General features: G+C 40.2%; 1 protein-coding gene across 2 annotated transcripts; it reads left to right on the forward strand.

Moving 5' to 3' along the window:
* Window positions 1–3,576: 3,576 nt before the first annotated feature.
* On the forward strand, window positions 3,577–14,729 carry LOC141600458 (DNA glycosylase/AP lyase ROS1). 2 transcript variants are annotated; one of them, XM_074420703.1, is made up of 20 exons: window positions 3,577–4,180; window positions 4,628–5,546; window positions 6,406–8,022; window positions 8,108–8,512; window positions 9,162–9,252; window positions 9,328–10,561; window positions 10,648–10,727; window positions 10,899–10,983; window positions 11,065–11,156; window positions 11,233–11,301; window positions 11,409–11,445; window positions 11,541–11,623; window positions 11,953–12,480; window positions 13,120–13,156; window positions 13,236–13,293; window positions 13,403–13,542; window positions 13,665–13,730; window positions 13,816–13,930; window positions 14,007–14,045; window positions 14,281–14,729. In XM_074420703.1, exons 2-20 carry the CDS (start codon window positions 4,811–4,813, stop codon window positions 14,397–14,399), a joined length of 5,631 nt encoding a protein of 1,876 aa, XP_074276804.1. In that variant the 5' UTR covers window positions 3,577–4,180; window positions 4,628–4,810; the 3' UTR covers window positions 14,400–14,729. The 2 variants fall into 2 exon arrangements, with proteins under 2 accessions (XP_074276804.1, XP_074276796.1); XM_074420695.1 differs by having other exon boundaries at window positions 3,695–4,180; window positions 4,618–5,546.
* Window positions 14,730–15,310: the final 581 nt, after the last annotated feature.

The following is a 15,310-nucleotide window of genomic DNA, read 5'->3' on the forward strand; positions in this document are numbered from 1 at the left end:
TTCCCTTTGTTGGTGGCGGCTGACTTTCTTAGGACTAGATCTCCTACTTTTAGGTCCCTTTTGTGGACTCTTCGGTTGTATGCTCTTCTCATTCGGTTTTGGTATACTGCCAAGTTGAGGCGTGCTATATCTCGGCTTTCTTCGACCAGGTCTAGAGAGGCTCTTAGACCTTCCTCATTTTCAACCGGGTTAAAGGTGGCCGTTCTGAATGTCGGCACCGTTGCCTCAATTGACAGGACTGCTTCGGATCCGTAGACTAAGTGGAATGGACTGTACCCCGTTACTTCTTTCTCCGTGGTCCGGAGGGACCACAGGACGCCGGGTAGTTCATCGGCCCATCTTCCCTTTAGGTCTTCAACTGTCTTCTTCCAACCGTTGAGGATTGTTTTATTGGCTGCCTCCGCCTGTCCGTTGCTCTGTGGGTGGCAGACGGAGGAGTACGCAAATTTGATACCAAGTTCTTCCAACCAGTTCATTATTGTGTCACTCCAAAACTCTCGGCCGTGGTCGAATACTATGACTTGGGGTAACCCGAAACGAGTTATGACATTTTCCCAGATTACCTTTCTTACGGCCGTCGTGGTCTTGGCAGGTACTGCGACAGCTTCAACCCATTTGGTGAAGTAGTCAACGGCGACGATCAAGTAATTTCTTCCTCCGGAAGCCGTTGGAAATGGCCCTAGTAGGTCCATCCCCCACTGTGCAAAAGGAAGGGGATTAAGTACCGGCTGCAGGTCTTGGGAAGGTGCATGTATCACCGGAGCATGCATTTGACAGTTGTTGCACTTTTTGGTTTTGGCTCTGGAATCTTCAAGCATGGTGGGCCAGAAGTAGCCGGCTCGGAGAGCTTTGTGGGCTAGTGTTCTTGCCCCCATGTGGTGGCCGCAGATGCCTTCGTGAATTTGTCGATTAGCTCCGCCTCGGGCCGGGCCGACACATTTCGGGAGTGGCCTTATCATGGACCTCTGTACAATTCCCTTTCAAATACCAAGTACCTTCTCTTGCGATCCTTTTTATTTTCTGCGAAAGACTGCGGTCCTCTGGTAACTCATTTGTCAATTTGTATTTCATTATCGGAGTCATCCACGTCGTCTCGGTCTCTATGTTACCCACCATGCCGACGGCCTCAGTAATGCTCTTGGCATTCCTGATGTCCACCAAAGACACGTTCGGTGACATTCTTGATGGTCGAACTGGCAAGCTTTTAGAGAGCGTCGGCTCGGTTGTTCTCAGACCTGGGAATGCATTGTATCTGAAAAGACTTCAACTTAGAAGTGTCAGCTTTTACCCTTTCCAGGTATCTTACCATCCCGTCGTCTCGGGTCTCGTACTCTCCTCTGATTTGATTAGCCACTAAAAGTGAATTGCTCTGCCCCGGCGGTTCTAGCTAGCTCGACTCCAGTTATCACCGCCTCGTATTCAGATTCGTTGTTTGAGGCCGAGAAGGTAAATTTCAAGGCATACTCAAACTCGTCCCCGTTTGGGCTGATGATAAGGATGCTTGGCTCTGAGCGTTCGTGGGAGGACCCGTCGGTGTACACTTCCCATACCCCGGGGTTTTGCTCTTCTTTCCCACAGACGGCGCCAATTGTTCCGGGTGTAATTCCAGAGCAGTTATTTGTTACCACCCGTGCTTGTAGAATGACGTCTTTGATTGAATCCTCCTCTCGGTCTCCTGAAACAATGAACAAACTGGGGGCTCGGCTTTGGACCGAGCGAACTCACTCCGACGCTCAAGTCAGTAAACTTAAGGGATAAGTTGTTGTTACTTGGTGAAGTATATTTTGTAGAGAGATAAGGAAGATATTACCAAATGAATAGTGATTCTTAGGTTAAATTGTGGATCGTTTCCTCAATGAGGGTTGAGGAGTATTTATAGACTTTCACCTTTTGTCACGTAGTGGCCAAGTGACCAAGTGGCTAGCAGGCGGAAAGACTGATCTACCCTCGGCCGAGGGACCCATGGCGGCGGCGGCCCCGTGACTCGCCGCCGAGGGGTCTTGGATATGAGTTCGCGGATGTGTGCCTGGCCGCTAGTTGTCCCAAATAGGACCCAAGAGACAGCCGACAGTGCGTCGGGGCTAGGGTTGTCTAAGTCGTTGACTTGCTTGTGGATATCTTTGACCTTGCTCAATATGTTGACTTGGTCAGCGGGTGCAGAATATGCCCCATCAAATCTTTTCAAGTTGCTATTTTACTACATTTTATTATATCGGATTTTCTAATATGTGCTCTTAGGGCACATGTTAGAAAAATTATTGTTTTATTTTATTTTCAAGGGTGCAAATACTAAAAAAATCTCCCCCCATAATATCGTATTAATCTGCGTCTAATTTAACAAAAAATAATATTAAGAGCAGCAAACCAAGCTCAAAACTAGACTTCTACTCAAGGTCCTACTCTTGACTACCCTATCACGTATCTTAATAATATCCGCCAATGATTGGCAAATATTCTATCGATGACGTATTGTTAATGTAAAGTCAAACAAGACAATCAACTTCGTAATCAGGGAGAAAAAGCGGACTAGACAGGGGAAGAATCTTCAAATGCTCAAAAAGGAAACACCGAAGCAAGTGACATAGTCCGTACCATCATTCATTACACATCAGCAGCAACCGGCAACCGTCTGATTCATATCCACACTCTCTGACTAATATACTCGTAATAATTCATTCAGAAAATAATTAACTGCTGCAATTAAAAACTCGTGCACTCTTCGCACACCTAGATGGGGGGCCACTAACGCCGTCAAATTTAACGTCGAAAGTGACGTGGCGTAGATAATATCAAAACGAAAATAATTGCTGAAAACAAAAGTGTAAAACACGCTAAAGTAACGGCAAATTTGTAGGACTTAACGGCGTCAAGTACAGAATGGGGATTAACCAACGTGTCACGTGACGAGTGTCAAGAGTTAGGTCACGTGTTCTGTCTGTGCTATCGACGCCTAACACACGCATTTCTTATTGGCGGATTTGCCACACTCATAATTTACTGATATGCCCCTACGTCGTACCTGATGGACTGACTGATTGCTCTTTTATGATGTGCATCAGGTTAACAGTCCACTTGATTAAATTTAATTAATTAATGGTGTAAGACTAACATTTCTACGTTTGATTTTCGTTATCTTCATTCAATTGTGGCATGAATTGCATTTTGAACAAAAAAGGGTTGGATTTAATATTATTTTCACAAATCTTCATTAAAGACTGATATATACGTCTTACGCTTAAAGACGGGTCGGATAAAATGGGTAAGACAAAAAAGGGTCAGATGGATATGATTGTCTTAAGAGAGACCGATATATACTCTAATTTTTTTTTATTAATTTTAAAACATACATATATTATTAAAATGACTTAAAATTTGATGAAAATACAACATAAATATTGATATCATAATGTTAAAAAATTAAGTTACACATATCTTCAAGTCCACAAGTTTTTCCAAGCAAATACAATGGTTCAAGTCTAACTTTGTAAATAATTTTTTCTATTTAAATTAAATCTCATTTTAAAAAACGAAATAACGAATAACTATATAAAACATCATCATCACAAATATAATATTACAAACAATAAGGATTTTGTTTTGACAAACTAAGTTTGATCAAACAAAATGCAAGAAGAGGTAAAAAATTCTCTTGTCTAGTTAGTAAATAAATAGGATTCAACGAAAATAAAGAAACACTACTTTTTCTAAATAATAAAAATTCTTCGACATAAAATATCTCGTGAAAAGTCTTTGATATTTTATTATATTCAGTTTTTCTTTTCACTATTTTCTTCCCTTTCAGTCTTTCGTCAAGTGTTATTCAAACACACTCGAAAATGAAGGAGTATGCAGCTTTCGCTGCAACTCCGTCAACGACGTATATGAAAAACAGAGGGAGTAAAGATGAAACAGAATCAAAGCAAAACATTATTTAATCGTTTACCGGGAAAAGAGAGTTTTATCAGTTTCAGAGTATGGTTAGAAAAAGATAGAAAAAGTACTACAACAATGCTGAATAAAAGCACACCCACCCTATTCTTTTGTTCTTTCCATTTTTCTACACTAATTTATCTCTCTCTTTCTTCTCTGAATGCGCAACTGTTTGCTAATTAGCCTCACATTTATCTCTCTTCACCGCCGGCTATTAGTGGTAGATCTCCGGCAATGACCCATTTTTCTGGTAACTTAATCTTCATAATTTCTTCCTACAAATTTCACTGAATTTGTTTCTTATTTTATTTTTTAGACTAATTTTTTTCATGTACTTTTTTTTTTTTTTACAAATTTAGTAGCTAATCAGGGTGATGTTCGGGTAAAAATGACCAGCTAAAAAACTAAAAAAAATAGGGGGATTTTATCCATGTTGGTCAAAGACATTGAAATTCAGTGTTCATATTTTATTAACTGTAATTTAATTAGTAATTAGTAAATGGTAGGTGGAAATGTGTTGATCATGAGGATCTGCAGATTAATGGGTAATCTTCATGATACAATTAATCTAGGATATATTAAATATTGGTCCATTGTTTCTGCTATCTCTGAGCTAAAATATACCATAAAAGTTACTATCTGGATTTTTTTCCCATTTATTTATTTCCCAAAATCTGAAATTTCCAGGTATTTGCAGGTAATAAAGGGAAATGAGTCTAACCTGAGGTATTCTTCCAAAAGAAAGTTTTTTTTTTTTGGGAGCAAATTTTTCTGATAAATACTCAACAACTCATCTAGCTGAAAAGAAGACACAAAAGAGAGATTAATAAAGGAAAATTTAGTTCTTTTGATGAGTTTCCAGTTTCCACAGAGGTGAATAATGGAAACTCACAGAGGAAGATCAATTCCAGCGGTGAAAGACTTTCATATAGAAGGTTCCTGGGCTCCGGCGACCCCGGCAAAGCCCAATGGGTCACGGCCAAACCCGATTTACGATGACGGCCAAGGAGGGTTACTGGCTCAAGCTTGGGGAGAACAAGGGTCTTATCTCCCAAGATATACCCAACAAAATGACCCTCAGACACTTTTATCATACTCAATTAGTTCTGCAGAAAGGGGTAGCTACCCAACTCCTAGCAATAATGGTTGGGGTGGGGTTCATGAAAATCCCTCTTTATCAGGGAGAATACAGTTAGAGAGACAAAATGGGGAAATACAGAGACGAGGTTTGGAAGAGCACTTACCTCATTGGAGTAGTCACGGCAGGAGATCGGTGTTAAATAATGGTTCTCACCTTGGTTCGAGTAACTACCCAAGATTCAGTTCTTGGGACTTGCCATTACCATGGAACCATGAAGGAGGAAGTGAAAATGGGGCCACATTCAACAGTAATTTGAGCGGCTCTTTAGGTGAATTTGATACAATGTCGTTTGGCGACCTCTTGGGGATAAATGGGTCACAAACATTGTTGAACAATGGGTGCGTGTTCAATCCTGGTTGGGTTTCTCAGCCAGAAGCCAGTAGATTGAATAATGTGGCATTATCCAGGGATCAAGGCCCTCTACATGGAATTAACCAACGGACTGATGGCCTGTACGAACGAGGAATGTCAAATGGTATGTCTCTTTCACCATTGATTATCACAAATATAATTAAACAACGCCTAGACTAAGAGTGAACTCCATAGCAAATCACAAATGTACTCCCTTTGTCGCAACCAGAAGGTTTTGTATGACATTTTGATTCACGTGCGCCGCCAACAGTTTATTTTTCCTTTCTAAAGATATTTTAATGCTTTGATGTTGTCCTTGTGGGACTCTCATCCCACTTTTATGTGAATAGGTAAAGGAGTAATTCGTAGGAATTGAATTTCTTTGGTAAATGTAGGCATACTTTTATTTCAGCAGCACAGTAACAAGATGCATAATAAACTATAGGGCCATTGTTAGCTGTACAATAATCTTTTTTAAGTTCTTGTCCTACATTATAAAGCATAGTAGAATTGTTAATACTCCCTCCATACTTTTGGATTTACTACATTTGTATGTCATACGTTAAGAAAAATGAAGAAAATAACTTACATCTCAAATGGATGAAGAGGGCTAAGTAACAAAAAAGCGGACGGATAGTGAAACACAGTTTTAGAGGGTATTTTGTTATTTTAATAATAAAAAATTACCCAAAAGCGAAATTATAGTTTAGTTGTTTTAGTGACCCAGAAAAATAGATCCAAATAAAAGGAGGGATGCTAGTACTGTGTAGTATTTACCTTGGGTGAACGAGGGAAAACCACTGCTTGATACTCCTGAAAACTTGGACTCTGAAACGCAAAAGCCAATTTGAGGAAGTGCCACGCAGAGTAAACTGACTTTGCATGCTTCTGTAGTTCTGTGTCCTAGAGATTAGATACTCCGAATTGTGGAAAATTATTGTGTACTTTCAACTGACATGATCATGAAAAAATATTTATTTCAGGAGCGCTTCCTCAGCCGTTCTGGAGAACAGGTAATGTCAATTTAACTCCGACCCCAAAGCATGGAAACCAAAATACTCCTGAAACTCCTGATTCCCGACAAAGAATCCATAGACTTGGGCCATCAGATAAGATAAATCCCATAACCAATCAAGGGCTGAAAGCAAAAAATATTCATTCTATTCCAGAAACTCCTGATTCCCAACAGAGAATGCAAAGACAGGGGCCATCAGATAACATAAATCCCGGAACCAATCAAGGGCTGAAAGCACAAAACGACTTGTTACACGAGCATGATGTTGCTGCTGCAATGGTCGACCTTCAGGCCCGCAACCAAAATAGAGCTTCCGAGCCTGTCATAGATTCAATAGCAGAAGACGAGGATTACAATCCCGAAAAGGAAGCCATTCCAGGTATTGATCTTAACAAGACACCACAGAAGAAACCAAGGAGGAGACGTTATCAACCCAAGGTGATCAGGGAAAACAAGCCTAAACGCACTCCAAAACCTAAGACCCCTAACCCAACTGATTCCAGAGATGCTCAAGTAAAGAGGAAGAGTGCCCGGAAGAGCAAACAGGGTCCAACTCCAACAACACCCTCTGAAGAAGCGGCTGAGCCAAAACCAACAGAACCACCGAGCAGATCCTGTAAAAAGTCCTTGAACTTTGACTTGAATGGTGAGCAACCAACTAATGAACGTCAAGAATCAGACAATTCCAGCCATCCTGTATATTCTATGCCAGAAGAGGGATTGATGCTCAAAAAACCAATGACAGCCTTTGACCTCAATCATACAATGAGTCAGGAGCTGAGTGAGTACATGTCGCTGCCTGTCAGAGAAAATCTAGACAGCTCACAGACTGACATGAACACTAAGAGCCCTTCCAGTTTGTCACGGAAAACAGCCACAAGTGTCACTAAAACAGACTCACATTTAGCACCAACTTCCAACATCAGCACTTCTGCAAATTCTAGTGAAGGGGTGCAGACCAGAGGATCAAAGAGAAGCCTTTCTTATACAGCTGACCCGATATACATCGATGATGGAATCAGGGCTATTACTCAATCCGCACGTTGGCAAAATAATTACACATGTCCCAAAAACACACATACTGAAATCCTTCCCCAAAGTTTTATCCCAGATATTTGCAAAAAGAAGAGGACTGAAAAGATACAAAGGTTGCATATAGAAAGCACGTCGTCTTCAAAGTACTATTACGGCAACCCTGAACCTTTTGGAGTCAATGGGATGACTAATAATCAGGCAGTTCTTATTAATAGAGCCGAGAATAGAGAGCAGTTCTCAGGAACATGGGCCGACCTTTCAAGGTTGAAAAAGAAAAGAACAAAAGGGCCCACTCGTGTTAGAGATCTGGCTCTGTTTACCGGGATTGCATCAGTGGGAGAAGGTACACGCAAGACGGAAGTCAATATGAGGAGCGGTCATTACCCTTGCACTGCAACTTCAAATGATGTCCTCTCCTGCACAGAGGCCCTATCTGCAGACACACGAGCAATCCCAAGATCAAAGAGGAGCTCCGAAAAACAATATTCTGTTAACAAGAACTGGAACATCGTTCTGTATGATTCTAATCATCCTACTAAGCGAGCAACAGGTAGGTCGTCTTTTCTGTCACAATACCCAAAAAGCACCAACTTCATTGCGTTTTTGAAGTGAAACTAATGTACCACCTATTGCAGATTCCATTCCAGTCCTACCGTGGAGAAAGAGGAGCAGCACAATTGAACATGTAACCATGTTATTTCAGCGACTAGACATCAACAAAAAAGAGAGTAAAATTTCAAGCAAAGAGAAGGCAATTGTCCCTTATGATAAGCAAGACAAGAATGCACTTGTTCTGTATGAGAAAGATGGCTCAATAGTTCCTTACGAGGGCCTCTTCGATCCAGTTAGGAAGCGACGTCAAAGGGCAAGAGTTGACCTTGACGATGAGACCTCTCGCGTTTGGAGACTTCTTCTAGAGAATATTGACAATGAAGGCATAGATGGAACTGATGAGGATAAAGCAAAATGGTGGGATAATGAGCGAAGAGTCTTTCGAGGACGAGTGGATTCATTCATAGCACGCATGCGGCTTGTTCAAGGTATGATAGAAATATCTGGAATTTCCTTCTTTCAGTTCAGAAACATTACCTCGCATATGGAAAACATAAGATGATGTTTAATGGATCATCACGATTGATAACAGCGCAAAGCAGAGTAAATATGAGATAAATCAAAGAATGAAGTCTGACAGTTCCAATATATATATTCGAACTTGACTGGACCTATGGCAACCCTACTATATGGATCTAGAGAAAAAGATATCAGTAAGGCAAAACCTGCCTACCCTCTCTTGGTCAAACACCACCTCTTCGAGGCCCAAGGGATATCGGCAGATTAAATAACTAAATGTAATCAACTTAATACTAATAAGGTTATAGGCAAATCAAAAATCATGCAATTAGCCAACAGACTTTCCATGTGTTAAACTAACTAATTCTCAAGTACAGAAGGCTTCATTAGAGAAACCATTATATTAAGCACAACCTGAGCAAAAACAACAAGCTCTCATGAGACAGGCCGTTTTCAAAAGACATTCAGTGTTAGATATGGGTATTCAGTCGTTGTAGTTGCGGGACATGGCATTGCATAGTGCATACACTAGACCATACTTTGGCAAAAATGACAAGAGAACATAAACTTACATGTCGACTAAGTAATTTAACTAATTACTTACATGGCTTAATGCAGGGGATAGACGCTTCACTCCGTGGAAAGGCTCTGTGCTGGACTCTGTGATTGGAGTGTTCCTCACTCAGAATGTCTCAGACCATTTATCCAGGTAAGAGCACATTATGGCACTTGCATAGGTTTACAGCCTAGAATATCTTATAATATTAGATCTTGTTTCATCCAGCTCTGCTTTCATGTCAATGGCTGCACGCTTTCCTCTCAAACCAGAAAGCTCTGGAAGTAATCTGTCGGAGGCATCAAGTTCTTTATCTGTAGAGCCAGAGCCGGAGTTCTGTATTTTTGAGCCTGAGGAAAGCGTAATTTGGAATGAGAAGGCAATAAATCAACCAACTTTAGATAGGGAATCTAGGGTGATCTACCACATCGACCATGGTGAAGAAAAAGAACTATGTCAAAAAGCTGGCCCAGTTGGCCCTTCGGAATGCTCTGGTGAAACATGCCAAAAACCGACCAACAATTCAAGGGCTTTCAATGCAAACAGCCAGAATATAGAGACAGAAACACCCTACATTCTAAGAGATGATAAAGCAAGAGATGATGCATCTTCATCACCGCAGTCAGTTATCTCACCTCAGAACTCTATCAACTCCACAAACCTTCAGACAGCCTCAGTAGTACAGGTTGAGACAACCAGCGCCAAGTTCTATAATCTTGAATCAACAGCCTCTTTTGTAGGGCTGCTAAAGATGGCTGAGTGTAACAGCCAAGCAGAACTACAAGATCAACTAGAAGGTACAAAGCATGTCACAGAATATTATGGAGCACCTGGTGTTTCTTTAAGTGATTACCAATTGAACCCAGAAGCGGGATTTCATTTACAATATCACAAAGGAATTGAGATACTGGAAGTAGAAAGCAGATCTTCGCCTATATCAGATAAAGATGAGAATAGCCCAACAGAGCAAAGCAGTCTAACCTCAGAGATAACAGATCAGGAGAAAAATACAGATCCCATTTCTAGAGCGGCTCCAAATATGTCTTGGTGCTATGTTCTTGAAGGGGAGACAATGGTAATGAAGTCAGAAATGGAAAAGGTCAAAGAACCACTGGATATGCATGATATTACCGAAAGCACCCGAGTATTTAAAAGAGCAAAAGAGCAAGACAAAAAAGTTGATCCAATTCCTGAGCAGAGCTATGCTTCAGGAATGCTGTCAGACAAGGTAAACACAGACCCTGGCATAACTGGGAAAAGGAAGTCTGGAAAAGCAAAGAAAAATGAATTTGAGTGGGACAGTCTGCGGAGAGAAGCAGAAGTAAATGGCAAAAGACCAGAAAAAACAGCCAACACAATGGACTCACTAGACTGGGAAGCAGTTAGGCATGCTGATGTCAGCGAAATTGCTGAAACTATAAAAGAGCGGGGCATGAACAACATGCTAGCCGAACGAATAAAGGTAGAAATCAATATTTAAATATCTAGTTTATGTGAGATCTATTTATCAAATTCCTTAACCATCTAAATTCTAAAATAAATCTACAGGGCCTATTGGACAGACTGGTGAAGGATCATGGGAGCATTAACATGGAATGGTTAAGAGATATTCCTCCGGATAAAGCAAAGTAAGATTATTGAGTGTAAACTACATTAAAGAAAAAAGACCTAAACTACTTAACAGGGTAAAACAGAAATATATAAACGTCGCTAAGATCAAAAAAAGAATCTTACTTCATTGTCTTGCAAACCATGGGGTTACATAGACATAATATGAAACATTATTTTTAATGTTCCAGGGAATACCTACTAAGTTTCAGAGGTTTGGGATTGAAAAGTGTGGAGTGCGTGCGTCTTTTAACTCTGCATCATCTTGCATTCCCAGTAAGTTTATACACAAATATCAACTGATTAATTAGCAAAAATGTGTTAAATATCAAACTGAGTTTTGTAATGTTTAAACAGGTTGACACTAATGTTGGTCGCATTGCTGTCCGGCTAGGATGGGTTCCCCTCCAGCCACTACCAGAGTCACTGCAACTGCATCTTCTAGAAATGTATGTTCTGAACAACACATATTTATTGACAAGAGAGTTTTATAATGTAAAAAATCACTATTTTTTGACAAATCAGGTATCCAATCCTAGAGTCTATACAAAAGTACTTATGGCCTCGGTTGTGCAAGCTTGATCAAAAGACACTGTAAGCACTATCTCCTGAATGCTTATATATTGTCTGAATAACACATTGTTCTTCTAGAGATACTGAATGATATACTTTACTGATCTCATCTCTCAAATTTGGTTCAGGTATGAGTTGCACTATCACATGATCACATTTGGGAAGGTATGCTGAGAGCCTGAGATAGAAATAAAAAATGTACGTATACATTGTTAGCGGTTACTCTTCTGACACGGGGAATACTTTTTATTTCAATGCAGGTATTTTGCACCAAAAGGCAACCAAACTGCAATGCTTGCCCTCTAAGAGCAGAATGCAGACATTTTGCCAGTGCGTTTGCAAGGTTTGCATACTGCTTCTCCAGACTAGTCTTGCACTTAAACTCGAGATGAACATTAATCAGGAATAGGCTTGCGACCAATAGGCAAACTCAAAGTACTCAAAGAATAAGAGGAATTAGAAATATGAGCATAAAATATTCTAGGGAAAAAATTACATGATAAATACATAAATACTTTGGATATTGATACATGAAAAGTTCATTTAACAAAAAAGGTGCACATACCGATTGTAAAGGCTTGCGAAAGGATCTAAAAATTTTAATGAGACGACGTTGCAGCAAAGAGTAACAAATTTTTTTGCAAAAGAGTAACAATTTAGTTCTTGATACAGCGCAAGGTTTTCTCTTCCGGGACCGGAAGAAAGGAGCATCGTTCCATCAAGTGGGACCACTACACCAAATGTGAATCCAAGAGCTAGCATCAATCTTTTGCTTTCAACAGACTCATGGGCTAATCACGATTCCCATTCAAATTGCAAAAGCTATGATGCACCAACAAATCAAGTTCCATCGCTCCCATTGCTACTTCCCTTTCCACAGGATGTCCACTTAGAGAGGAAATCCATAAACAGCAAATGTGAACCAATTGTGGAAGTACCAGCCTCGCCCGAACAAGAGCCCCAACATGAACAAGCATTATGTGACATTGAAGATGCCTTTTACGAAGATCCAAATGAAATCCCAACAATCAACCTCAACATGAAAGAATTCACTCAGACTCTGCAAAATTTCATGGAGGCAAATCGGGACCTTCAAGAGGCAGAAGTGTCCAATGCCTTGGTAGCTCTAGCACCTGAAGCTGCTTCCATTCCTACACCAAAGCTGAAAAACATAAACCGTCTGAGAACAGAGCATTATGTGTAAGTTAACACCAACTCTTGCTTTATGATAGCAACGTGGTAAGGTCATCAGAAGCATATATGATTCCATTCAATCATAAAGGAAAACTAGCTGTTCAAGTATGAGGTCAAGTCATTAAGGCATGCTAGAGTGGTATACATAATCGACCAAACTCTATTTACTCTTGTTCAGTCTGCTTGACTGTGGGTACTAAGAAAGGTCACAGCTACTCCCACTATCCTTCTCCCTAGATGACTAGATCTATGCCCGTGACCTATAATTTCCATACGAATGATTTTTTGACATTTCAAGGAGTAAAATTAAGGATTGATAGAAACAAGTTACCCCAACTTACTGACATACTTTCCTATCTTCATTTGCTTGATGTTATGAAGATGTAACACGCAATTTTACTTTTGTACCAAGAGAGGTATAAACCAACCTGTCCACAGGCATGATTGATATAAGAGAGCCAATGAGTTCATTTTTCATGCCTGTGAAAATCTTTTTCTTTGACCAGAAGAAAGGTCTTCAATTTCACAACAAACATCGAAATTTTCAAATTATGGACACCAACCTCTTCCTAAGAAGTAACCCAATGTTTTAAGATTGGCAAGTTCACTGTCAGTATTAAAATCCTCTTTTACTCTACATTGCAGATATGAACTTCCAGACACACACCCTCTTCTCCACGGGGTAAGTTAATTTTAGATATTAGCCCTTTCCTAGTTCTTTCAGACTGTTTGCATTTTAAAATAAAAACACTGAATTACAGTTGGAGAAAAGGGAGCCTGACGATCCATGTTCATACTTGCTCGCAATATGGACCCCAGGTCAGTACATACCCATTTCATGGTAACGTTTGCAGAAAAAAAAATCAGTTTGCCATTTTTCAAATGCCTGGCAACTTTGTTAAGGACTCGTGGTTGATGGCTAATTCAGGTGAGACTGCAAACTCGATTGACCCTCCAGCAAGAAAGTGCAGTTTTAATGATCCCAGCATGCTCTGCAATGAGGAGACATGTTCTTACTGCAGCAGTCAGCGAGAAACCGACTCCCAAATAGTACGAGGAACACTTTTGGTAAGAATACAGAAATCTTGCCAAATAGTGCCCATACACTTACTCAAAGCAATGATTGTCACTTTCCTATAATTCCCTAGTTCGTATAAAATGCTGATTTACCCATAATCCACCTTATCCAGATACCAACCAGAACAGCGATGAGAGGTAGCTTCCCACTCAATGGAACATACTTCCAAGTTAATGAGGTAAGTATTTTCAAATGCATAATGCACACACAAAATTGTACCTAGTTTTTTTTCCTATAATACTAAGAAAGAACTTTGTAAGCAGGTATTTGCCGACCATGACTCAAGCCTCACTCCGATTGCAGTACCCAGGTCGTGGCTGTGGAACCTTCCTAGGCGAACTGTTTACTTTGGAACTTCAATACCAACAATATTCAAAGGTATTACAACAGATAGTGTTCTGATTCTGTTTATGGGAAAATAATACTCATTCTAATCTTTGAGTTTGTCGTACAGGCTTGACCACCGAAGATATTCAACATTGCTTCTGGAGAGGTATGACACAGTGGCAATTCCTATAAAAGCCAGCAAATAATTTATTCTCAACTCCCTCGGAAAAATTGGAAAACACACACTTATTACTTTTCTTTGCCGTGATCCATCTTCTACCCTTTTCCTTAAATGCAGCAACTTCATGTTTATAATTCACTTTGGGTCGCAGGAATAATAAACATAATAGCTGTACTTACAGTTTGGAACGTGTACTCATGCAACAATAATAAATTTGCAGGATACGTTTGTGTAAGAGGGTTTGACCAAAAAACAAGAGCACCTCGCCCACTCATGGCCAGATTGCATTTTCCAGCAAGCAGATCACGAGGGTATAGAAGCAAGGTATACGATGAGTAGATGATCATGTTCTAACTGCTACTGTTTCAAAACCATGTCCACAAGGTTGAAGAGGAATATAGTACAACTGAGTTTAGGCAATGTAAGCTTGTAGTGTCCTAGAGGCCTTGTACATCATTAAAGTATCAGTAGGCAATTTAAATTCATGCTCCAATTGAGCAATTTTTCTGCAGCAATGAGTCAAGCATAGGGTCTAGATCCTCACATGTAAAGTATGTCCTTTCATAAATGCACATGGTAAAATATGTTTCAAATTGCCCGCTGCTAAAGGGTTCCTCCCTAATTGAGTGGCAAATGGGATTAGATGAGTACCATTATAACTCTATCATCTATTAACAGCGTCTCATCGACAACACCCTCCCCTCGTGACTTTGCTATTATTTTGAAGGGGGTATCAAGGTGGGTGAGAAAGGCGAATTCAAAGTGGCTAGACTATGCACGACATATAAGCGACATGCACAAGCCGATATAACTAGGTCACCACAGCCCCTTATTTTTATCAAAGCCACATGGCACTTGAGTAGGCGCTTAGTTTGAAGAGGCACAAGGCGCACCAAGGCATGCGCCTTTCGGACACGCCCTATTTTTAGTAACAAATTTGTATTTTCCAAATAAAACTTTAGGCAACAGTACTGTTTATAGGAATTGTCATGTTGGCTAACATGTAAAGGAGTAAAAGTTTGGGAATAATGGGGAAAAGAAATGGCATAATTAAAGATCAAGATGAAGAATATATGAAAAGTGTGTAGAACTACTAGCGAGTCTTGTTAAGTGGCCTCGTCTAAAAGGCGCACCTAAATGCACCGAGGTGCTGTGGTTGGTGCATCAACCAAGGTGCACCTTAGGCACACTCAAGGAGCGCTTTTTAAACTAAGGTAGGGGGAACAAAGTCAAGAGGATCCACACACAAA

This window comes from Silene latifolia, chromosome 1 (assembly GCF_048544455.1).
Source record: "Silene latifolia isolate original U9 population chromosome 1, ASM4854445v1, whole genome shotgun sequence".
NCBI lineage: Eukaryota > Viridiplantae > Streptophyta > Magnoliopsida > Caryophyllales > Caryophyllaceae > Silene > Silene latifolia.